At 46.8% G+C, this 25,712-nt stretch overlaps 1 protein-coding gene across 4 annotated transcripts; it reads right to left on the reverse strand.

Moving 5' to 3' along the window:
* Positions 1–3,445: 3,445 nt before the first annotated feature.
* Positions 3,446–24,825, reverse strand: ARID5A (AT-rich interaction domain 5A). Of its 4 annotated transcripts, none has more exons than XM_043988343.1 (7): positions 24,690–24,825; positions 12,616–12,725; positions 10,671–10,791; positions 10,359–10,411; positions 9,272–9,369; positions 7,099–7,258; positions 3,446–6,799 (listed from the first exon to the last, which is right to left on the reverse strand). In XM_043988343.1, the coding sequence occupies exons 1-7, from the start codon at positions 24,691–24,693 to the stop codon at positions 5,471–5,473; spliced, it is 1,875 nt and encodes a 624-aa protein (XP_043844278.1). In that variant the 5' UTR covers positions 24,694–24,825; the 3' UTR covers positions 3,446–5,470. The 4 variants fall into 4 exon arrangements, with proteins under 4 accessions (XP_043844278.1, XP_043844281.1, XP_043844280.1 ...); XM_043988346.1 differs by lacking the exon at positions 24,690–24,825 and adding an exon at positions 24,575–24,668; XM_043988345.1 differs by lacking the exon at positions 24,690–24,825 and adding an exon at positions 24,582–24,655.
* Between the last annotated feature and the right edge of the window lie 887 nt (positions 24,826–25,712).

Here is a 25,712-nt window from a genome sequence, read left to right on the forward strand (position 1 = left end):
AGTCACAGTGAGTGTCCCATCAGAATGTAAGAGACTAGGGACTATGGTTTTACCTTTGCATCTGAAGCACTTATCAGGGCCAGACACATAGTAAGTATTTAATAAATACTTGTTAACTGATGAACTGACAGGAACTTAAACATAAAAACAACCCATAAGTCTGAGGCTTTAAAATTTTTTATTTTGCAAAATGAAAGGCCCTTAGCAGTGGCAAATGAATCATCCCAAAGTTTTGATTGTCTATAAAACTTGTTTATTTTGTTGAAAACAAGGGAATTCGGGAGACTGAGGAAGAATGTCCTCTCCCTATGGTAACACTTCAGTGGAGGGTCTGAGACATTGTGAAGAGCAAAGAGAACCTTCTCTCCTTACAGTGTAGATCAATGGCTGCTTCCTAACCAGTCTGAGAAAGGAAGTGAGCAGCCTGAGCCATTCAGAGAGTAGGGCACTAGTGCCTTCTGTCTTACCATCTGAGGCGAGCTTCGTTGGGATAACTGTAATTCAGCCTTTCCAGGAAAATGCTGAAAGAGCAGAACAACGGGGGCAATGTCCTTCCCTTCTGAGAAAAGCTACTATGTAAATGTGGTGGGGAGGGAGTGAGAGAGGGAGGGAGGGAGGGAGGGAGGGAGAGAGAGAGAGAGAGAGAGAGAGAGAGAGAGAGAGAGAGAGAGAGAGAGAGGGAGGGAGGGGGGAGAGGAAGAGAGAGAGAGAGAGACTGTGTGTGTGTGTGTGTGTGTGTGTGTGTGTGTGTGTGTGTGTGTGTAAAGAAAGATGTTATTTCTCAAAGGAGCGTAAGTTCTTTAATTTTCCTCAGAGTTTACAATCTTATAGGATGTTAACGCTTGAGGGCACCTTTGAAATAATTTAGTTCAGGGATCCTTAACCTTTTTGTGTCATGGGACCCTTTGCACAGTCTGGTGAAGCCCATAGACTCTTTTCTCAGAATGTTTTTAACTGTATAAAATAAAATACATAAGGTGGCCAAGGGAACTAATTATCTTGAAATACTGTTATAAAATGTTTTTAAGTTCATGAATTCCTGGGGCAGCTAGATGGCGCAGTGGATAGAGCACTGGCCCTGGAGTCAGGAGGACCTGAGTTCAAATCTGGCCTCAGACACTTAACACTTACTAGCTGTGTGACCCTGGGAAAGTCACTTAACCCCAATTGCCTCACTAAAAATTAAAAAAAAAAATTTAAGTTCATGAATTCCCAGTTAGAAACCCTTTTTACAATTGGAGAAACTTAAATCGAAGAAAATCCCAAAGGCAGAGACATGAGACATCATGGACACATCACAACAGAGAGGGCTTTTGGGTGAGGGGTGTGGGTTGGGAGAGTCGGCACTAATCATCCAAGAAGAACGTTTATATAGTGTGGTTTGGTTTGGGGACAACTGGAAAGTAGGCAGGACCAGAGGTGGCTGAACAAATGATGGGATCACAGAATTGGAAGAGACTTCAAGGTCACATCATCCCGCATTTCCCCACCTAAACTACACTTTGGGCTGGTAACTGAAATAGCAACATTTTCTACCAACGACTGTGCTACCCCAAGAATCCTTAGCATCTCAAGGGATGTAAGCCAGAAAGAAGGAGGCAGTGGAAGAGGTGACAAGATGATCTCCAAGGGTCCTTCTCCAAAGTCCCATGGGATTAAACATTTTACAGAAGCAACAATTTGCCGTGGAGTAGTGGTTACTTTGTAGACAAGCAGTTGAGAAACACTGATTTAGTCTGAACCATATGTAAACAATAATAGCAACTTACTTTTCTATAAAGCTTTGTGGTTTTCCAAGCACTTTCCTCCCTCACAAGCAGGTGAGAAATGTGAGGTATTATTCCACTTGAAGTAGCACTTCCTTCTATGATACTCCCTATCCCGCAAAAAGGAGCCAATCAAGCCTCTGCTTGAAGACCTACGATTAGAAGGGGCTTCCCAGGCAACCCCTTCCACTCTTGAACAACTCTAATCATTAGGAATTTTTCTCCCTAGCCAGGATCTTCTCTAATTTCTATTTGGTCCTCATTTTACTCTCTAGAGCCAGGCAGAACAAGTGTTATCCTTATTCTCTCTTATATCCCTTATGTCTCTATATGGTAACCTAAAAAGTTACCATAACCCTATCCTCCAAAGTTTTCTTTAGGTTTACCTTCCCCGATTCCTTCATCTGGTCCATGCATGGCACGATATTGAGTCCCTTTACCATCTGGCTCACCTTCTTCTAAGTTGTTGACATCTTTCCTAAAATGTTGTGACTCAAACTGAATTCAGGACCCTAGATAGAGTCTGACCAGGGTCTATCTACTTCTAATCACAAAGACTGTGATCACATTAGGACAACAGACTCTATCCAGTAAGATGAAATGTAATGGAGAAAGATGGAAAGTCAACCACAAACATACAAATGATGAGGGAAGTATGGTTTGTCAAGTATAGTGCATGTGGAAAAAACCTTGAGGATTCAGTACACTGCAAGTTTAATGAATTAAGAAAGGGTATACTGGTAAAAGTTTAACAACCAGCTCTTTGGGGGGGGGGATCCATATACAATGGCACACTTTTAAGTTTAATCTACATTATTAACATTTTCTTCCTCATTTTCTTAAGTGTAGACAATCAACACAACAATAAATCAAGCCAACAATTTAACTGCAGCTTTAACACTCAGCTTTCTTGAGCCAGTACACCACTGGCTAAGTGGCTCCAGCATACCACTGGCTAAGACTATGACATGACAGCCAAAAATAATTTCATGTTTCAGTAACACAGTTCCCAGATTTGTGGAGGTTGTTATCCCACGGTACCCTGTCTACATCTGACAACATAGTGTGAAGGGCATTGACAAATCAGAGAGTGCACAGAGGAGGGGAACAGGATGGTAGGAAGAAGACTGGAAACCATTTGTTTTTGAGGATCCATTGAAGGAACGGAAGCTTCTTGAAGTAGAAGAACATCGTAGAGGCTTAAGACAGCTGACAAGTATTTGAAGGGTTGGTCATGCAGAAGAGACTGCTTTACTTGGCCCAATAGGGCAGAACCAGGAGCAATGAGCGGAAGTTAGAGGTAGATTCTGGTTCAAGAAGAAGAAAACAAATCTAATGATTGGAACTGTCCAAAAGTGGAATGGGTTCTCTTGGGAGGTAGAAAGTTTTTGTTGCCTGGAGATTCATTAGATCAAAGACTGAACCTTAGAGAACACCTAGCCCAACCTCCCTCCTGACCTATAAATGAAGAAACTGAGGAGAGAGGCAAAGTTGCTTGTCCAAGGTCACATAGGTTGAAAGTGATAAGGGTAGGGTTTAATGTAGCCCTGGCTACTAGGGACAGCTAGGTGGTACGGTAGAGAGATCCCTGGGTCTGGTCTTCCTGAGTTCAAATCTGTCCTCAGATACTTATTAGCTATGTGACACTGGACAAGTCACTTGACCTTGTTTGCCTCAGTTTTTCATCTGTAAAATGAGATGGAGAAGGAAATGGCAAACCATTCGAGGATCTTTGCCAAGAAAACCCCAAATGGTGTCATGAAGAGTTGGACATGACTGATAAACAAATAAACAATGACAAACTTTAGTACACACCATGCTGCTTCCTCAAGGTCTATAGAAGGATCTTGCCAAGAATAACATAGACAGGGGCAGCTAGGTGGTGCAGTGGATAGAGCACCGGTCCTGGATTCAGGAAGACCTGAGTTCAAGTCTGGCCTCAGACACTTGACACTTACTAGCTGTGTGACCCTGGGCAAGTCACTTAACCCCAATTGCCTCACCAAGAAAAAAAAAAGAATAACATAGACAGTATTCTCATTCCCATATGGTTTGGGCTTGATGAGGTCCCTTTGAGTGCTGAAGGGTTATGACTGTATTAATGCAGTTCAGGATGACATTAGCATTTTTTATGCCATGTCCCACAATTGGCACCTACTGAACCTGTTGTCTCATTTAACTACCCAAGTCCTTTCCAAACAAACTTTTGTCTATCACCATCTCCCTTATCTAGTGTTTGTGCTGTTGATGTTTTGAAGTCAAGAATTGAACTTTCCATTTGTCCCTAGTTAAATTTCATACTTTATCTGGATCTTGATATTTTTACCCAGAATTTTAACTATCACACTTCCTGCATGTTTGATAAACATTCCATCTCTACCTTCATATAAGTCACTGATTAAAAAAAAATGTTGAACAGAATAAAGCCATGAGAGATCATTCCACTAGAAACCTCTCTCCAGGCTGACACTGCCCTCTCTTTGAGTCTGGTCTTAAAGATTTTCATAGGTCATTCGAGGCTTTAGAGATCCATCCAACCTTTTCATTTTATCAATAAACAGGATCAGAGAAGGAAAAGCGTTTGCCCCAAGTCACTCATCTGGCACTCAAACCTGAAAGCCTTGATGTCCAGGTTCTGTACTCAAGCAGTTCCCAAAGTACCTTCCCACCATTTCCACTAGGACAGCTTGGAAGACTTTGTCAGCTGCCCGGCTAAGACACAAGGGGCAATGATGAGGACAGCTGACATTTGTATGATGCTTTCTTACTTCCTTCAAGGTGGGGGGGGGCGGGGTTCTGTGCCTTATCACTCAGATTCTATAAAGTTGCTGAAGATGAGTCTACAAATCTCTATTCTAATATCCAGTACAGACCAACTTTGGCTCTCTGGTCCTCACCCAGCCTCTAGCTTGGGGATGCCTGCTGCACCAGCCCTGGAGTACAGTTGGTTACCCATTGACACTGTTGAGGGGAGCCATCCTCTCCTCCTCCCCACAGAGCTAAGCTTTTGGTTTTGAACCAGCCAGTTGTTCGGGTTAGAGAGGCAGAAATTTTCCAAAGTGGCAAGTGCTGAGTGTGTTCCAACCCCCTGGCTCCCTTGGCTGACCCAGCAAGAAACCACCACCAAAGCACACAGTCCCTGGCTCCATGGAAATTGAGCAAGCAGAGGTGTTTTTATTGGGTTTTTGTTTTGTTTGAATCCAGATGGTTCAGGCCAGTGCCCCCTTGTGCCAGTGGGATTCCACGGTCTAAAACCCTCCTTGTTCAACACTTCAGTTGGATGTCACGACGGACACTTGGACACAACAGATATAAGGACAAAAAGAAACTCAAAGGCATTGTATCACATTAAGAAGTCACTTGTTGCAGATGTGGGCAAGAGCCACCTGGTCTACACCTGCTATGTTCAGGGTCTTCTCCAGCTCAGCCAATTTGGCAGCTCCTTGGTCTCTGGCTTGGGGCTGATTGCCTCACAAGTCCTCTCAGGGAATATGCCCATAGTTTTTACAACAGTCCACCTCATATACAGACTCAATATGGGATGGAGATATACACATATATATATTTTTGAAGTGCAGCACAGCTGCCCCTGGCCAGCAGCCTAGGAAGTGCGTGCGGGCCCAGCCTATGTCTGGGAGTGCTCATATACTCAACAATAGGAAAGGAAAGGGAAAGAAAAGGCCTGTTCATGAACAAGGCCCTGCCTACAGCTTGGTGTTGAGGTGGAAGGAGGAGAGATGAGGGGCTTGGTATGTCGGCTGCATGTGCCACGTGGAGACTGGGTAGAGTCTGTGGCGGAGAGACCCATCAAAGGACGTGGGAGGGTAGTGAACCAGGCCTGCTGCCATAGGGGATGGGGATGAAGTGGTGAGGAAGTGGGCAGGGAAGGCAGGGATGACCAAAGGACTAAAGGGGAGTGAGGCTTGACCTTTCAGGGGGTCAGACATATTGGCGAAGTTTAGGGGGAACCGCACCATGGTCCCCTTGTAGGCCTCCTGGGGTGAAGGCCCAAGGGTTGGGCCCAACAGGTGTGGGAAGCCCAGGTTGGGCCCAGGAGGCTTCACTCCAGAGTCTTTGGGTTCTACCTCCTTGAGGAAGGGGGATACAGCCCTCAGCTTTTTGCCAAGAGCAAAGCTTTCTTCCTCTAAGCTCCGCTTGCTGCGGGAGCCAGAGCCAGAGCCAGAGCCAGAGCCAGAGCCAGGGCTTGGGCTGCTGGGAAAAGTGGGGGGTGTTGAAGGCCCCTTGGGAGTGGCTTTAGCCATAGGGGGCACCCAGCAGGCTTTGGGCCGGGGGTAAGGGCTGTTCTTCCCTGCCCCACCTTTGTGGAATGCTGAGGGGTGGCTGGCATCCCCACCCCACAGGAGCTGTGGCTGACTCTCCAGCTTCCCCCCTTCTTTCCCGGGGGGCCTGAAGGGGGAGCCAGCTTCAGCCTCATCCTTAGAGCCAGGAAAGAAGTCATGTGGATGTCGGCTAACTGGTTTCAGCACCTCTGCAGGGTAAGCATGGAAGCAGCCAGTAAAGATTGGGGTTGAAATATGGGGCTGGACTGGCCCCCTGTCATTCCCCCCTGGCTGAACGTCCTCCTTGGGACTGTGAGTTGTTTTCAGGGGTTCTTCAAGGCTAGCCAGACGATGGAGCAAGCAAGGAGGTTCCCGGGGGCTCTCCTCTTGAAGGCCTGGACTCTTTGGCCCTTCTGTTGGGTAGATGACTGAGGGTCGTGTTGGACCCGCTTCTGAACCACTCAGCCTGTGGTCACAGGCCTCATCATGGCATTTCAAGGCCTCAGCCTTGCTCACCTGGGCCAGGAGCTTCTTCTTGGCCAAGGGGGACATGATGCCATGGGTTCCTTTGCAGTAGAAGCTAGAGAGGAGGCGTTTGTAAGCACAGCCCCCAGCTGCCTCTGCTCCTGCTGGGAAGGGCAGAGTGGCCATCCCTAGGGAAGGACCAGGGGGCCTGGTGCTGCTCTCCAGCTCCTCCTGGCCTGGAAGCCGAGCTGAAGGGGTTGTTTCTGGTTTTGTTTTATCAGCTATGATCTGGAACCAAAACAAACCAGCAATTAGGGTTTGGAGAAGGAGCTCACAGAACCCCCAGGAGACTTCCCACTAGACTGGGATGGCTCTAAGTGGTAGTGGCAGGAGAAAGCATGCATTACATGTGGGTGGCAGTGGATGTGGGCCCTGGGCCTCTCACCACTCTCCCCAGCAAAGAAGAAGGTCACAGGAGTCCCGGTCTAGGGCCAGGAAGTGGTGTAAATGAAGGAAAGGGTGAGTGGTAAAGTGGAAAATGGCAAAGGGCCTTTCCTAGGGTCCCTGAGCCCAGCAATAGCTCTCACCTGGCCCCCACTCCTTTCCTCCTTGGCTTTCTTTGGCTTCTCCACCGCAGCTTCATCCCCCTTGGGCTCCTTGGAGACCTTGTATTGTTTCCGAGGTTTGGTCGGAGGCAGTGGCTTATCGTCTTCTCCCTTCAAGTGTCGCACATAGGGAAGGACCAGCCTGGGGTGAGGGGTGGAAATGTGGAGATGAGTTTGTACTGTCACACAGCCAGAATCCAGACCCACTCTGTTCCTCTCTCCTCCTCCCAACCTACCCGATCCCTTACTGCTTGGTTTGCCTACTTAGAAACTCAGCTGTGGATTATCCTGTCTCCTTCTCTAACTGGGGCTTGTCTGTAAATCTTATTTCCCAATGGAACTAGCAGCTCTTCCAGGAAATGTGAGCTTGAGGCCTTTCTCTTCCAGGAAGCCTCCTTTGCCTTAGCTCATGCAAAACTAGCACTTTAAGGTTTGCAAATATCTCTTGAGAGTAGGTGCTCTTATTATCCCCATTTTACAGATGAGGAAACTGAGACAGATAGGAATTAAGTGACTTGCCCAGAGTCACAAGCCTAGTAAGTGCTTGAACTCAGGTGAGGATTTGAACTCAGGTCTATCTTAATCCACATCCAGCACTCTTATTCACTGGGCCACCTAGCTGATTCAGAGTGGTTTCTCCCTCCTCTGAACTCCTGGAGGATTTTCTGCCTCTACTGTTCATTTGACACTTAATGAATATTGTCTTTTGCACTGCTTGACTTGTCACTCAACTCCCCACCCCCCACAGCAATCTCACCAAATCCATATGAATCTAAGATATGAGATTTGGGGGCTGGAAGGAATCCTAGAAATTGTTTAATCCAATAGTCCTTCACTTCCTTCAAAATCCAAGTAATGCCACCTTTTCCATGAAGATTTCCCTGACCCTCCCACGTAAAAATGGTCTCTTCTTCCTCGGGCTTCTCTTTAGACTGTAAACCCCCTCGAGAGCAGCAGAATGGGTATTCCCAATGTCTAGCACAGAACATCACACATAAGTAGGCACTTAATACATAGTTGTGGGAACTGGATCTTTACGTCTCATCTCCCTCGCTTGACTGGAACCCCATCAAGGCCAGCTCAGTGTGGGTGATCAGTGCACAGCACAGCACCCTGCAGATGCTTCTATCTTCCAGGGATCTGTGATTTTTTCTTAGAGCAGGTCCTTTCTCCACCAACACAAAGAGCAAACACTCTAATGCCTTAGTAAAGACAACTGCTAACACCTGGAGCGCATCAGGAGCTGGTAATATGCAGAAACTGCCACCTGAGCTATACTTTGAATACATGAGGTACAAGTGAGGATGAAGTACATCCTAGACAAACACCAAGACACAGATCGGGGAGCAATAAGAGCTGGTGAGCCAGGTGACAGGCACAGAGAGTGAATGGAGATATTTGCACAGCCCACCTCACAAGGCTGTTAAGAATGTATCATGTGTGAAAAGGATTACCGAGTGCTTGGTAACAGCAAAGTGTTAATATAAGGTCAATATAAGGTCCTAGGGGCAGGCATCTTCTCTCTAGTGTGTAGCACTACTACTACTATGCAATCTCTAGTGTGTAGCTACTCTCACACAGTGAGTTCAAGGAATCTCAGGGACTCAATTTTTGATGGCTTGACAGATGGTGGGCAGTGATTGTGTCTTCTATTTCTCATGGATGCCTTGAAGCCCCTGGCTCAGGGATGAACTCACAGTGATGAACTCACTTGGTGAACTGAATTGGTTGTCTAAGGGGCTTTGGTGGAACACCATTCCAAACTGGACCACCTTGTACTAAAAAACAAAATACCGTATCTTCCACTTCTCTCGAAACCCCCTTTCCCTCCCATATATGAAAAGGGCCTTTCTGTGAGTATTCCTAAGCCCAGAGTCTCTTATTCTTTTTTTTGGAGGGGGGGAGGGAGGCAATTAAGGTTAAGTGACTTGCCCAGGGTCACACAGCTAGTAAGTATCAAGTGTCTGAGGCCAGATTTGAACTCAGGTCCTCCTGAATCCAGGGCTGGTGCTTTACCCACTATGCCACTTAGCTGCCCCCAAGAGTCTCTAATTCTTAAGGGACAAATTTCCTCAGCCAAAGACCAACAGGCCAGGGCTTAGGGCTTGGAGTTGTTTGGAGGGCAACATTCCTTGGCCAATATGGCTATCGGTACCTCTCATAGTGCCGGCGGGTACAGGTAGCTGCGCTGGTACTGCCAGGGCTTCCACCCAGTTCATCATAGACATTTTTCCAGAGGCGGCGCCCGGTCACCTGAAACAAGGGGAAGGGAGTGAAGGGGACCCATAGAAGACAGTGTTCCCTAATGGGCAGGCAGGTACCCACCAGAGTAATGGGACCTCTCCTGCTGGGGAGTAGGGTTCCACTCCATGGGTGGACAAAAGCTGGTATGTGGCTGATCTCTCTCAATCTAGTGTCCCCTTGGGATCTGCAACAAATCATGTACCTTTTTCCATCTCCCTCCACTGAAGGGAGTCAGAGGATTTGAGTGACTATGAAATAGGAAGGCAGAGGGGGCCCAAGCTATCAGCAAGGGCAGTAAGCACCAAGGGCTTATTACATCAACTGGCTTTTGCCTGCCTGCCCAAGCACAGGTCAAAGGCAGGATGGATTTTGTCCACTCTCAGTTTTAATGAGAAAACTGCTGAAATTGCAGCCTATTTCTATAGCAGAAGAGGGTTAGCTGTGGCCCTAGCCAGTCCATGCTCCCCTCTCAGAGGAGCCAACCAGAATGCTGACACAAGCAACTTTCTTGGGCATGGGGAGAGAAGGAACAGATGGGGGAATGAAGGAAAAAGCTGCTTTGGCCAGCAAAGTGTCAGTGGATAAGTCAAGCTGTTGCCTACCCAGCATGCCCCAGGCCCCTCAGGATGAGCAGAGCAAGGACTCAGGTTCTAAGAACCTGTCTGCTGAAGATTGCCTCTCCCCGACTCCACCCCTCAATCCTGGGTAGAAATGGAGCCAATCGAGTTGGCCTTCCCAATCCCCACAAAACAGAGGGAAATATTTCCCTCCCTAGTCCCTCTGGCCATCTTTAAAACCCCTTTCTTCCCACTCCCAAGTTCCAGCAGGGAAGCCCACTGTGATTTTTCTGAAAAGATCTGGGTTGGAAAGCAAGGCTAGCAACAGATTCTATGTCCTCCTTCCCTCCCCCACCAAACAAGCTCTAAGATAAATGTTTTTGTTGGGAGCAGGATGGAAAGACCTGCAAGGAGACCCACCCAGGAAGGCTCCTTCCTTACCAACTCATAGGCTCCAAGTTTCTCCACAGCTTTGTAGATCTTCCACAGGTTAACTGGACAGAACAGAGGGATATGCCCAAGGGGTCAGAGTCTTGCTAGGGGAAGAGGGGGGTATTCTTCGGCCCTTTCCCATCACCCCCAAGAGCAGGTATTGGGAGCCAGAGAAATCGACCCAGTTTAGAGTCAGTCCCTACCCAGCTCAGGGGCTTGTGTGTGCCCAAGGCTTTTGAGTTTGTCTAGTGCCCAGGAGCTCCCCCACCCCAGGGATTTCCCCACTGCTTCCCACCCTCCCTTTCTGGCCCAGGGACGCACTCTGCTTGAAGCCAAGGTGGGGCACCCTCTCGATAGGCGTGTGTCGCTCCTTCATGAACTTGTAGAGGCTGACCAGGAAGGCCTGCTCCTGCTCCCGCTCCCCGCCTGCTTCTGGGGACTCCTGGAGAAAGAACAGGAGGTGTCGGGATGGAGTGACTTGTCCTCCAATGGAATCCGCCTGCCTGGCAGAGCCCCAAGTTCAGTAGATCATGGGGGGTGGAGGGTGGCACAAGGGAGAAGAGATTGATTTTAATGTTTCCTTCCTGTTTCAGGTCTTAGCTGAGAAGCCGCTAGTTCCCTCTATCTCTGGGCAGGGAGATAAATAGACAACTGTAAGTTTGGGGCCTCCAGGGACCTGTTCAATGGAGGAAGCTCTTAATAAACTCTCTCCTTATATTTTGGGAACATAAATGAGAGAAAGAAAGGTGTGCTTTGTTGAGATTCCCATTTCTGGGGTGATCAGACATCAAGAACAAGGTACTTTGATATCACCATGGTATCGGAAAGACCTAAACAGGGACATCTCCAAAAACCTCTTATGGAGATGCTAACCCTGTGGGATGGTCCAAGCAAGGAAGCAAGAAAACATTTTGGCTGAGGGTAATCCCATGGGAAACCTTGCTGCCTATGAAAGATGGGTTGACTAGTCATTTCCCCAGCTGGCAAAAAACCTTGCACTAGCTGAGGTGGGGACTGAAGAGGATACACACACAGCTTGCTGTGGGCACCCATCATTCCCATGGGTGGTTCAGACAACTTGGCTGAGGCTCTCTAATTCTGTACTTGGAGGGGGAAAATTGGTTTGAGAGTAAAACAGGGAACTTCTTTGGAGCATCTACGGCCAATCCAGCCTCGGGAAGCTTTGTTAAGCAGACCCCAGGGAATGCCCGAGGCTCCATCTTGTAATTGCTGTTGGGAGTCTGAGTTGCCTTCTCCACTTGTAGGGTCATCAGTGAAGAGATGATGGGAAGGGCCAGGCCCAGATTGTATCAACATGGCGCAGGCCCGGGCTCAGTAGGGATCCATTTAGTCTGTTTCAGACAGGTGAAGCCACAGCACATTCCCCATCATTCCTGCACCCTAGTCCTTCTGACACCTCCCCTGGATATGTCAACCTTGGCTGTGGCCAACCCTCCTGACCTGGCCAGGCCAGCTTGGATGACTTCCTGGAGGCAAAATTAATCTCTGGGTTTCCGCTGACACATTTCTATCAGACGTTCAGGACTTTCAGTTTCTTTTCCCTGAGGGGATATTTCTGCTGACATCGTTCATCACCACCCTCCTTCTGCCTGGTTCTTGAGTAGCTGGGGCTCTGGCCACAGCCAGGAACTCAGGGAGCTGCCCATTCTTCTCCGAAGGCTGAGCTATGGTCCTGGCTTCAGAAAGGCACCGGGTATGTGCTTCCTGCTTAGGAGGCAAATGTCTCCTCCACTTTGGTCTTGGTTGCAGGAAGAGTCCAGGTGATCCCATTGGGAGACATTGGAGCCACAGCTGGTTGGGGCCAGATGGACTGAAGTGATCTTCCAGAGAGGTCCCTGGGCAGTAGCACCCTAGGCTGAGGCCTACTGGAGAGAGACCAGCTTTGTCCTCTGCCCTGTTCCTACTTCTGAAAGGCACCAAGTAAAGTGGGTAGCAAGACCGTGCTGATCCTTCTGCCCATATCCAGGATTATCACAGAAGTGGAAGAACTTCTTCTTGGGCCTTAGGTTTCTTTTTTTTTTTCTTTGTGGGACTCTCCGAGTTTACTAGACCATCTGGGAAGCAGGGGATGGGAATTAAGGGAATGAAAGAAGGTCCGTAAGGAGCAAAGGCTGAGGACAACTGCAAGAATGTGGGCTCTGGAGGTTCCAATGTAAGAATCAGAGAAGTGGGGCAGGGGACCCCAGAGAGAAGCCTTCCAACAATCCTACCATGGCCCATTCCCAAGACTAACTCGTTAACTTACCACAGGCTCTGTGGAGCTCCCGTTCTCCTCACTGTCAGGCTTCGGAGACGACGGCTGGTCCAGGGGGTCGCTCCCCTCCGACCGTTTCCTCTTCCCTTTGAGGGGGGGCGCTGCAAGGAGAAGCATGAGATGGAGCAGAGGTGAGGGGGGTATAGATAGAGGAAGGAGGTGAGAAGGAGTCTTCAGAGGGTCCCAGGGAAAAGGCAGGAACAGAGGCGGAAGCTGCTCCTCACTAGGTCATGCTGGTATTCCAAAGCCATGGGATTAGGCCTTGCCCAGTATGGCAGGACCTTCTTTTCTTTCTGACTCCCCCACCTCATGCTATCATCTGTTTTCTAGGACCTAAAGCTACACTACAGTCAATGCCCCAAACACACATTTATAGAATTACTTTGTCTAGTCCAGCCTACCTCACCATGTCTTCCAGGAGTAAGCTCTCATTGTTTCTCTATACCTACAAACCAACTGTCCCTCTAAATGAAATCCCCACCCCCAATTTATCTTCCCCTCCATTTTCATCCCTTCCATTCAAACCTTCCTTTCCCCAGTCACTATGACTACTACATACGAGACTACAGACAGAAAGACAAAAACATAAAAGTCCTTACCCTCAAGGAACATATGTTCTGTTGAGGGGAAGGGAAGGGACAAGAAAGGAAGCAGGTTGTCATAGCTACCTACTTGTACACAAGTAAATAAATACAAAGACTGTACAAGTTAATACAAAGTAATGTCAATGGGGAGAAATTACTAATAACTTGGGGGATCAGAAGAACCATCATCTAGGAAATGACATATGACCTGTGCTTTGAAGGAAGTTTGGGGTGATTTGAGGCAGAGGTAAGAAGGCTGTGCATCCCAGATGTGGGGGACCAATTATGCAAAGGCAAAGAGATGGAAAATGGAATGCTGGGTACAAGGAACAGCTAGTAGGCTGTTCTAGTCTGATTACAATGGGCAGAGAGTGAAATAACTGAAACCTCAAACCACCCCCAAAGCCCAAGCATCAGCAAGTAGGGCTTGGGGAGTAGAATGAGGGGAAATCCCAATTCCATGGGCTCCTTTAGTGACTGCCTGCCCAGCCCTGAGGGCACTAGAGCAGGGGACCCTTCATACTAGGTCAGTCACAGATTTGAGCCTCCCAGAAATGTCCTGGCCCTCTACTCAGAGAATAGGGCATAGTGAGTAGACTTAAGAGTCTAGAAGGTCTGGGTTCAAATGCTACCTCTGCCACCCATTAGCAAGCACTAAAGCTCTTTGACCCTGTTTCCTCATCTATAAAATTGGAATATTAATATCTGGAGTACTTAGCCCTACAGTTCTCTCATAAGGCTCAAAGAAGATATTTATATGGCACTATGCAAATCTTAAAGTGCTATAGAAAATGTCATATCATCATCATCATTGTAGAATTTCTACAGCACTTTACAAATATCTCATTTGATTCACATAACAACCCTGGGCCATAGGTGCTAGTATTATTGCCATTTTACAGTTGAGGGAACTGAGGCAGACAGAAATACAATGACTTGCCCAGGGTCAAACAACTAGGAAGTATCTGAGGCCATACTTGAACTCAGGTCTTCCTGACTACTGGCCCAGTACTCTATCCACGGTGCCACTGAGCAGCAACACTATAATATCTGTTTAAGAAGCAGTTATTCCAAAAGAAATAACTGTATTTTTAGGGCACGATTAACTTTTTCAAAGCTTTGTCACACACTTCTATCACAGGAAGCCTGTGAGTTAGGTTAACCCCATTTTGCAGATGAATAAACAGAGGTCTGAAGAGTTCATGTTGGCTAGGAGTTTCACAAACACAAGGAGGTGACCACTGCAAAAATAAAACTACTGCCATAAATAGTTGACTTGCCCAAGGTCACACAGTAAGTTGGTAGCAGAGCTGGAACTAATAATAACAATAGCTAGCATTTATATGTTTGTAAAACACTGTACAAATGTTACCTCATTTGATCCTTAGAACAACTCTATGATGGTGGCTAAGAATTGGAAATCAAAGGACCACCCATCAAGTGGGGAATGGCTAAACAAGGTGTGGTATATGATGGTGATGGAATATTATTGTGCTATAAGAAATGATAAGCAGAATGACTTCATAAAGGCCTGGAAAGACTTGTATGAACTGATGTATAGTGAAGAGAGCAGAACCAAGAGAACATTGTGCACAGAGACAGCAATATTGTTTGGAAAAGAACTGTGGAAGACTTGACCATTCTCAACAAAACAATGATCCAAGACAATCCCAAAGGACTGTTGATGAAACATACTATCCACCTCCAAAGAAAGAACTGATATTGATGGGACACAGGCTGAAGCATGCTATTTTTCACTTTCTTTCATTTTTTTCCCTTTTATTCAAGTTCTCTTATACAAAATGACTAATAGGGCAATGTTTTACATAACTGTACATGTATAACCTATATCTGCTTACCGCCTCGGAAGGGAACCCAAAACTATAAATAAAAGTGTTTATTACTTTAAGAGAAAAGAAAAACTCTATGAAATAGGTTTTATTATTATCCCTGTTTTACAAATGAGGAAACTGAGCCCAGGATCATACAACTAGTTGAGTTTCTAAGATAAGATTTGAACTCAGGTCTTCTTGACTCCAAGTCAAGTGCTTTTACCAAATTCTCCATCCAGATATCCTCTCTCTTCTTTCTACTACCTTTCTCTTGCTCATACCCCTAAATTATTCCAGTTTGGGAATTTCTTGCCACTGAATCTCCTGGCCCCTGTGAAATTCCCTGAACTTGCCCTATCATCATGCCACACTAGGCAAGAGGTGAATCCTTTAGGGAAACATCACCATGTGGTAAGAATATTGGACACACACTCAGATTCATGGGGTGGAAGAACTAGTGGAGAAAGAACCTTCTCTCTCCCACAGCCCATAATTTTTCATATTATTATTGTAAATATAATTGCTATTACTATTTTTAAAATCACATTTGCAAACTCTAGAGGAAATGCCAAAATAAACTTGGAGGGGAAATGTGTACAGAGGCTCGAGAGGGAAAGGAAAACTGAGGTGCTGAGGCATGGAAGATCAACCTCTCCGCCTGCCCAGTTAATGTTCATGGGGAATCAAGTGTCAACACTCCTGGATTCTGATTTCTGAACTTGAGGTACTTTCAACCAAGTTGCAGTTTTGCTCCATTCCTCAGACTCTCCTTGCAAAATGAAGCAGTAAAGATTCTGAAACTCTGGGTTTCTTGTACATGTATTGGTGGACTTCTGGGGCCTTCCATGTGGCCTCTGGACCTCTTGCTGGTTGCCCCTTTGCTTCTGCTCCTCCTCACATACCCAGAATGTCCTCTGCCTCTTTCCCCCCAAATAGCTACTGCTGAGCTAAACTGGGACTCTCAGCCTCTGTCCCACCTGTTACCCATGGGTATGATATGGTTCATGCTACTCCTTAAAGGCACTATCACTAATTAGTTGGGTGACCTTAGGCAAATTACTTCATCTGTCTGAGCCTTTGTTTCCCCATCTGTAAGAGGAAGGGGTTGGAACAAATCTTGAAGTATTTTTCAGTTTTCATATCCTATGTTCTATGAATCTATTAATCCATCTGATTGGAGAACAATGTGGGAGTTCAGAATTCAAGTCACTCAGAAGTGAGCTCACTAATTTACACTGATGTGATTGATATCAGCTGCTGGATGGTCAATGAACTCAATGGGAAAAATCTTGCTTTAGTTCCGGTGCATAGGACCAAATAACACCTAACACCCTGATCAAGCTCTCCTACCCAGGGCCAAGGATAAATTGCTCTTTGCCCGTTACTGATTTACTTTCCTTTGGAGCTAGCCCAGTCATGTGGGACTGATCTGTGGACTGGGAGTTGGTAGCTCTGGGTACAAGTTGTAGCTCTACAGCTCACTAGTCATGTGATATTATATAATCCCTCGACCTCTTGGAGCCTCAGTTTCTTCATCTGTAAAAACAAAAGGGTTTCGGTTCAAATCACAGAATCTCTGAAGGGACTTCAAGAGTCAACTAGTCCAACTCATAGCGTGAATAGAAATGCCTTCTATAGCATCCCCAATAAGTATTCATCCACCTTCTTTCTGCCTGGAGACTTCCAGCGATAGGGAACTCATTACCTCCCCAAGGCAGGCTTTTCTATTTTGAAACAACTTTAAATTTTTAGGAAGTTCTCTTTTTCAGATCCTGTTCAGCTCTGGCATTCTGTTTCTATTGGGTTTTATATCTGAACTCTTTCCTCATTTTCTTCCCATCAATCCCTGACCCCCCCATCTTGCCTTCAGACTTAGACAAGGTAGCATGTTCTCCCTAAAGTTTGTGAGCAGAGCCAACTCTCCAAAGCTTAGAGAATCCAGTCCCCCAGCTTCACCCACAGATAAAACAGGAAAAAAATTCTCTCCTGGGTCCAGTTACTGCTTCTCTTCCCAGCTGCTGATTTGATGCTTTGTGACATTAGACACCGCTTCTTAGTCTTAGTGTCTCAATTTCCTCATCTATGATGTGAGAGAAGAAGCTCTGCTCTGCTCTGGAGTTATGTACTTTAGATTATTGTGCTTCAAGATCCAGGGAACAAAGACAATTAAAATAATGATGTAGCCCGTAAGGTTCTTGATGACAATCATTTTTGTTTTGTTTTATTTTGTCTTTGTACCCCTGACCACCCAGCAGAGTGTCTTGCTTAATAAATATTTGCTGAATTGGATAGAAAAGTCTTTACAAACATATCAGATAGAGTTCCAAAAATCTCCAGAGTTCCCTCATTTTCCAGGAAGGGAAACCAAGGCACAGAGAAATTATAATATAATATAATTTATCAAGCACCTACTTACTTAAGCATTTGTTAAACAACAACCATGAGCACTGTCCTAAGCACTGAGAAAGTTAGAATTCAGATAAGATGGGAATCTAAAGTTGACTAAAGTCTTCAATAGAGCCATAGAAAGTTTAAGGTCTAAGCCAAGTTTTCCCCCCACCCCACTCTGCTGCTGCCTCAAATCCCCATCCCAACCATGGCTGAGCTTCCATTGCATAATCTAGGTTACTTTGCTGAATTTATGCAAGGCACAGGGATCTTAAGATCAAAGATTTAAAACTGGATGAGATCTTAGAGAGCATCTCTTCTGATCTCCTCTTTTTACAGATAAAATAATGCGGGGTCCTTTCCAGGATGGGATTGGTCTCTGATTCTCTGATTGATTCTAAGACTTGAGAGATTTGTTTCCAAGATTCTAATACCAAAGTACTAAAGAGGTTGGTTTCAATAACATCCCATCCAAAGATGCACCATTTGTGTGTGTGTGTGTGTGTGTGTGTGTGTGTGTGTGTGTGTGTGTGTGTGTGTATGGGGAAAGAGGGGAGGGCATGGAGAAACCTCCTCATTCCATATACATTCTCTAAATTACTCTGAGAAGAGCTATAGAGGATGGTAAAATTAGTCTAGCCTACAAAGGGTTACAGCTACCAGAAATCTCTTTCCTTGACTTTTCATATACAACCTTTGAAGACATTGGTGGAAGTGTAGGAATAGCTCAGGACCCATAATTGACAGGGGTTATAAGGAATATCAAAATACTTCTCATCTATACATGCTCTTCCCCTGGATCTAATTTCCTTCCACCCTCACCAACCCTCCTCTCCCCTTTCCTCCCATCCCCCACCACACACACACACACACACACACACACACACACACACACACACACACAGTCACATTCATGCAAAGAATGTAAAGCCTTCAGTGAGAACAGACAGAGCCTGAATTCCTCTTAGAGTAATAATAACCCCCTGCCACCCCCACCCACCATGTAGTGGTTCCAAGAATCTGGCCTCCTCCCCCACATTTGTCCAGAGTGGTCACTGATAGGGTCTATATCCTCCAATCACATTTCTCACTTCCCCACAAACATCAGCTCAGCCACATCAGCAGCCCAAGCCAACCAGGTTTCAGCCAGGGCAGTCTCCAGCTTGCAGGTCAGCTGGGGGAGTCTAAACTGAGAGCAACATTAGAATGACCAGCAGGCCAGAACTGGACCCACCAGATATTTGAGGAGTGGCCAGCTGTCTCCCTAGTCAGTATATTTTGAAGGGTGCAACAAGGTTTTTCTTGGCTTTGAAAACAGGAGAACTTTTCCTAAATCCTCTGAGTTCCCTCGGCTAGCAGGAAAGAAAAGGGATAGGAGTCAGGGGAGCAAAAGGGCGTCCAGGGATGGGCCAATGGCTAGGTCTGAGGGTAGTGATTAAGATACAGACTGCAGGGGGCAGCTAGATGGTACAGTGGATAAAGCACCGGCCCTGAATTCAGGAGGACCTGAGTGCAAATCCAGCCTCAGACACTTGACACCTACTAGCTGTGTGACCTTGGGCAAGTCACTTAACCCTCATTGCCCTACAAAAAACAAACAAAAAGATATAGACCACAGAGGTTCAAAGATAGAAATCAAAGAAAATGGGGTGATCCCTAAGAGTAACCTTCAAACAACCCATCTGCTTACAGAGCTGGAGACTCCTAACCTACAATTCCCTTCTTTGTCACCTAGTCTAACTCATCACTTTCATCCATTTTCTTCTTGAAGACCTGCAGTTATAGTATAAACTCTTTTATTTGGGGACAGCTGTAATTATTAGTAACAGGTTCATTAGTAAAAGTTGAGAGGAGGGGGGGAGCGGATTTTCTCTAAAAGCCACTTGATAAAATGCAAATTACCTTAACATAGCTGTATGGATTACTTTACCCAATATCAGTTATCACCTTGGAAAAGAAGCCCTGAAGGGAAATGATTTTTGTTGGGGGAGATTGAAGGAGACAGGGTGGAAAGATGATAGAGACAGGCCAGGAAAAGGTGGTTTGGAGAATATGATACTGCCCAGTGGGAGATCGAAAGAAGAAAGCAAATCAACATCTATTAATCGGCTTCCATGTGCCAGGCACTGTGCTCCAGGCTTTACAAATATTATCTCATTTGAACCTCACAACAACCCTGGGAAATAGGTGCTGTTATCATCCCCATTTTACATTTGAGGAAACTGAGGTAGACAAAGGTTAAGTGAGTTACCCAGGATCACACAGCTAGTAAGTAGTCTGAGGCCAGATTTGAACTCAGGTCCTCCTCACTCCTGGCACAGGACCTCATCCACTGTGCCACCCAGCTGGCTAGGCATGGGTGGGGGGGTAGAGGATAGGAAGGAGAGGGAGGGAGAATTGCCTCATAGCATATGAGAGAGGAGAGAACCAATGAATTAAATTAACACACATTTATGAAGAACCTATTATTTACAAGGCTCTTTGAGAGCTACTTGGAAAACAAAGATAAAACAAAACACAATTCTTCCCTTCAGGGAGATTTCTGTGTCATGAGAAGATAAGATACATAAACAACTATAATACATATTAGAATGTGATAAGTATAAAGGTTAGATCCCCCCCCAAAAAAAAAATTTTAAGAGGAATCTGGAAAGAGGTCAAATACAGCTTGAAGGTGGGGTCTGTGTGTGTGCTAGGGTGGGGTGGGAGGGGACAATGCATCAGGGAAGCCTTCATGGAAAAATTGAGTTATATAGGAAGGGGAGATTTCAAAAGATGGGGAAAGGATGGTCTCTATTTACCTACTGATAATTTGCCCAGCACCACTTTTGGTCCAGACAGCAGAAAAGGGTGAAAGAGCCTACTAGTCTCAATGTACATTCTAGAACCTCTGTCTCCTAGTAGGGTACGACTTTAAATAAGGATAAATATGAGGGAATAGAAAGAGGCTGGAAAGCATCCCAAGGTTAGGATGGGAAAGGAAGTCTGGTTCCTTAAAAATCTCTATTTTACAATCAACCCTGAGCCATTCACTTGGCCTCTCAGTTTCTTGATGTAAAAAGAGGCAGTGGACTACATGATTTCTCTGGTGCCTTCAAACTGCCATTCTAAGATTTCAATGACCTAAAGAGGAAAAGATAAGAAATAAAAACCAGAGAACTTCTTTCCCCAGTCATAGAAGCTCCATTTCCAGCTTTAATAATCCAGCTTAATCAAGCAAGCACTTACTAGGTACCCACTATGTGCAAGGCCTGATTTGCACAGCTTCTCCAAGTAAACAAATAACCAAATGCCCATTGACCTTCTCAAGGTAAAAAAGACAGAGCCATAACTTGGACCCAGGTGCCTGTATCCCTAGTCTAGGTTTTCTCCACTAATCCTCACTGTTTTCAAGAGATTTTGTTTTATTTTGTGGGGCAATGAGGGTTAAGTGACTTGCCCAGGGTCACACAGCTAGTAAGTGTCAAGTGTTATTTGAACTCAGGTCCTCCTGAATCCAGGTCCAGTGCTTTATCCACTGCACCACCTAGCTGCCCCCTTCAAGAGGTTTTTTAAGAGACTTTCATATCTCTTTATGACTTTTAAGATTTACATATTTACTCACAACAACCTGAAGAAGTAGGCAGAACAAGTATTATTGTTCCCCATTTTATGGAGGAGGAAACTGAGTCCTAGAGAGGTTAAGTGATTTGCTTAAAGCACAAAATTAATGAGATAATAGAGTGGGGAAAGTGCTGGATTTGGAATGTGAAGATACAAGTATGAACCTATCTTTTCCCATTTACTACTTATGTGACTTTTGGCAACCATCTTTTTATCAATCCTTCAGCCTCAGTTTCCCCCCAAAATGAGAGGTTGGATTAGATGATGGTCTAAAGTCCTTCCTGGCTCTAAATCTATGAGCTTGTAAAATATTAGAGTAGGGATCTCCCTAGAATCAAAGTTACTTGTAATATTCACTTGAGATCAAACTATGCTCTCTAAAGTAGAAGGCAATAACCTGATAAATTAATCTGTAATTAAGGGACCCTCCCAGTTTTTCTTCCCCTTTAGATGATAGGAAGGAAGTGATACTTCCTTTCTTGGAAAGTTAGCCCCTAGGAACCCTGAGTCAGTGATGACAAATTAATGGTGATAATAAATAACAATAATAATACCAGCAGTCATCTCCCCTCACACACCCCCACCTCATGCACCCAGAGACTGTTGATTTTAGTTCCTCTTGGCCAGCTCCTCAGTTAAAACAAAGACATTCTTTAGGCTAGCAGCTCCCTGACAAGCCTGCAGGAGTCCCCTTCCTGGGGCTGCCCCATGACCACAGCCTCTTGGGCAGGAGAGGGGAGGACTATGATAATTCTTAACCGGCTACGCTAGATACCCGGTCCTCCGCCCTCCCCACTCTCCGGCTGCCCCCCCCCCCCCTTCGGTGTGCACAGCTGAGCCTGGTATGTTGAGAGTGTATCACAGAACTCCAAACACCCCCAACAGGAGCCCAGGAATCAGAATCACTGAGCTGGAAGAGAACTTTGAAATCACCTACTCCAACCCAAAAGAGACAACCAAGGTCCAGAAAAGGTGGGACGATTTTGTTTAAGGTCACACAGTTAGATAGGAAGACAGTTGGGATTTGAAATGTCAAGGCAGGTTGTTTGGCTCCAGATTTATCAGGCCGCCTGTAAAATGCCCAGCAGCCTCAGGGGGAAGAAAACCCAACCCCAAATACACTCCCTAAAAAGGGAAAAGCTGACTGATGGAGAATAGTGAGGAATGGAAAGGGAGCTGGGGGTATGAGCATGAGGTTGTGTTTTAATGTCTGTGTGTCCCTGTGTTGGGGCCGGGGAGGCAAGGAAGGGGTGGGGGTGGGGCACATAGTTGTTAAGGAAGTCAGAAAGAAAAGGATGGAGGGAATACCCAAATGAGGAAATTACAACTTTACATTTTTCTGGAGTCTTTCCTAATCCCTCCCACCCGCTGTGGCTGACAAACTGAAGAGTCACTGTCCCCCATTCCAACTCTGCTTCAAAGTGCAGGGGTCCCTAAAGCAAGCAAGGCGCACTTTCATAAGGATCTCCAAGCACTTTCTCTCTTTAGACTTTTCAGAAGCTGGCCTTCTAAAATATATGTAAAACACTACTCTTGTTTCCCATCTGAGAAAACAGGTAATGAAGAAACCCCATGGGCGCCTGTATAAATGGTAAAGTTCCGCTCCGGAGGCCCCTGATCATGGAATTCTTTCCTCCTCTATAACGAAGCCCCCCTGAGCCAGGAAATGTTGGGGCTGCATCTCTTTACCCACTCCCACGCACCTAACCCCACCCCACCCCAAGCTCTCCCAGCCCATTCCTCAGCGTCCTGCGGCCCAGAAACAAGCGACAAAGACTATTGTTCCCACCAGTTGGGCTTCGTCTCCAGGAAGAGAAGCACCTGTTCTTTGGCTCCGCAGCCGCCTGGCGAGCCACGACCCCCTGAGCCAGCCTGTTGGCCCCCCTTCTTCTTCCACCCCCGCTTCACCCGCTGCTCCCCCACACACACACACACACCCCAACCCGCCCCTCTCCTCCTCCCCTTGGCTCCTCTCGGCTGGGGAAACTCTGGCGCCGGGACAAGAAAACAAAGAACTGCCGCAAACCCGTGCCAGCCCGGCGCCTGGCCGGACGCGGAGGGGGAAAGGAAAGGGGGAGAAAGGAGGAGAGCGACCCTCCTTCCTTTCCTCTCTGACCCGGCCCGGACCCTGGCTCCCACTGCCTGCGCTCCCAGCCCGGAGTCTGTCGGACTCCCCCAGTCCCGAGCCGCTAAAGGACGAGACACTGAATGAATTCGTTCCCTTCCAGCCCCCCAGCGGCGGCGGGCGCTGAGTTGGCGTTCCAGCCACTTGGCTCCGCTACAGCTCCGGACCCTGCCAGCAGAGATAGTATATTTAGATTCCGTAACAGTGATCGCTCAATCTCAGGTGAACTTAAACTCGAATCAAAACATCCTCTCTCAGTGTGTCTTTGTTCCTTTTCTTTTCCTGCCCTGTACCCCCTTCCTCCCTCCTCTTGCTCCCGGGTCGGTCCCTCGACGGCATCTTAGCCTTGCAGGGATGCGTGTGAGTTAAAGCCAGCAGTGAAAATGGCATTAACTCCTCTCCAGGGATGGCCAGGCCTTCAAAGAGAAGGGGGGCTGGGGGGAGGAATGGAGAGCGAAAAGATGGTGATTGCCAAAAAGGTCAGCACACTTCTTGGCTGAGGAAAGCACAGTGGATTCTTCAAAGTGTATTGAGCAAGTTCTTAAAAAACACACGCAGAGTCACTTTCAGGAAATGACCCGTTGCAGTGGAAACGGCATCATGCGTGCGTGCGCCCTGCAAGAAGTCCCTTTAACCCTTCTCGTGCCCTGGGGAACGGTGGGGATTTCTGAGTAGGCAGAGCTTGAAGAGGAATGGGGAGAGAAGGAAGAAGAGAAGGAGAGGATGGGGACGGGGGAGGGGTGGGGGGAAGAGTTGGGGGGGGAGGGAAGAGGTGGGGGGGTTAGAAGAGATAGGGGTAGAAGGGGCAGAGAAACTGTTGCTGACAGCTGTCACAACAAATTAGCTGAGAACAGCTAGAGATTCAAACCGCAGCAGGAAGTGGGATGACAGAATCGTACAGTACTTGGTAAATTTCAGTAGAGAGACAGAAAAAAAAAAGTTTCAAGATAAATGCCTGGGAAGCCCCTCGCTGCCAGTTTTTTTCTTTCTTTTTTTCTTTTGTTTGAAAGGAAGGGCACACCCGCACACACTCGCGTACGGGCGCGCGCACGCGCGCGTGCACACACACCACACACACACACACACACACACACACACACACACACACACACGCCTCTCACTGTGCCTGCCTGATGAGAAATAGGGTAGCGCACAGTCCCTGGCTAGATATACCCCCGAGAGACCAAAAACTGTGGGCCAGCTCAGAGGGAAAGTAGCCCAGAATCTAGGCTGAGATAAGCCCCACCACCCGCAACTTCAGATCAAAGGATGTCTCTTCTCTCCTCTCCGGGCTCCAAAAACAGGACACGACACGTGGTAGCGGGGGCACAGTCCAGCCCCCCCACACACACACACACTCCCCAAAGTCCGCTTCTCTCTCCACACCCCGAACCAACACCCATAAAAAGTGTAGTTACACCAAACTTTTCGGACTGAAAACTTTCTCCCTCTTCTCCACTCCGGACCGAAGGCTTGGTGGTCACCCTCTGGGAAGTTGTGATGGGTTTCAGGGAGAAGAGACGCTCCACTTACCCATGACCGGAATCGGTTCGGCTCTTTTCGGCTCAGATCAGTGCCCGCTCTGCTCCACTTCCATGTGACCCACCAACTCCGGAGCGCAACTGACCCAGCAACGAGTCACCCTCTGGGCCAGCCTCGTTGGCAAGCCCCGCCCCCCTAGCACAGGAGTCCGGGCACGGGCCCCGCCTTATGGACTCTAGTTGGCCAGTCCTGCTGTACCTTCAGGGCTGAGACCCACCCTCTGTGCCCAGAGAACTCTGGGAGTTGTAGTTCAAGCTTCCCTTTCTCATTCACCTCCTTAAATAAGGACCAGAGCCAGAGCCAAGACTCCTACAATGGCCATCCATAGGAGACTGAGGCGATGTCTAAGGGCAATTCCCATTGCCACTTTGTGCCTCAATTTCCCCGTCTGCAAAGCTAGGGAGGGCCCTAATTCTTTAAATGTTTTGAGATTCTCAGAAAAGCGGATTCTACTTTTCCCTTGGAGAAGTAGTTGCCCACAGCTCTGACCAAGTCCCACCAAACACAGAGAAATGCCACGTGTACTTAACAAGTGCCCACTGTGGAAAGTTACAGCTCTATTGGCATCACTTCAATGTAAAGAAAAGCCCAAGCATGTGGGTGGGCCCCTCTATCGTGAACTTAGGACTGAACATGGGCAAGAAGAATCTTACAGGATGGAGGGGCATGGATGGGTTGCAATCTGTGGTAGTGCAAAGGGTACCTACATAAGATCATAGATCTACCCGAATTAAGTTGTATGTATTATCCTGTTATTACCTAAGCTTTGTATCCCACTCCCCATCCCCACCCCGCAAGCCCCAAAACATTGTCCTGCATAAGTAGGCATTTGCTATATATTTGGCAAGTCAACTTTGAGGTGAACAGTTTCATTAGTAAGATTGCAATAGCACCTCATAACATGCTTAGCCATAGTGTTACTGCTAGTCCTCAAACATGTATTTCATTTCTCATCTCTGCCTTTGCACAGGTTGTCCTCCTAGGCCTGGAATTCACTCCCTCCTCACCTGAGCA

This window comes from Dromiciops gliroides, chromosome 2 (assembly GCF_019393635.1).
Source record: "Dromiciops gliroides isolate mDroGli1 chromosome 2, mDroGli1.pri, whole genome shotgun sequence".
Taxonomy (NCBI): Eukaryota; Metazoa; Chordata; class Mammalia; order Microbiotheria; family Microbiotheriidae; genus Dromiciops; species Dromiciops gliroides.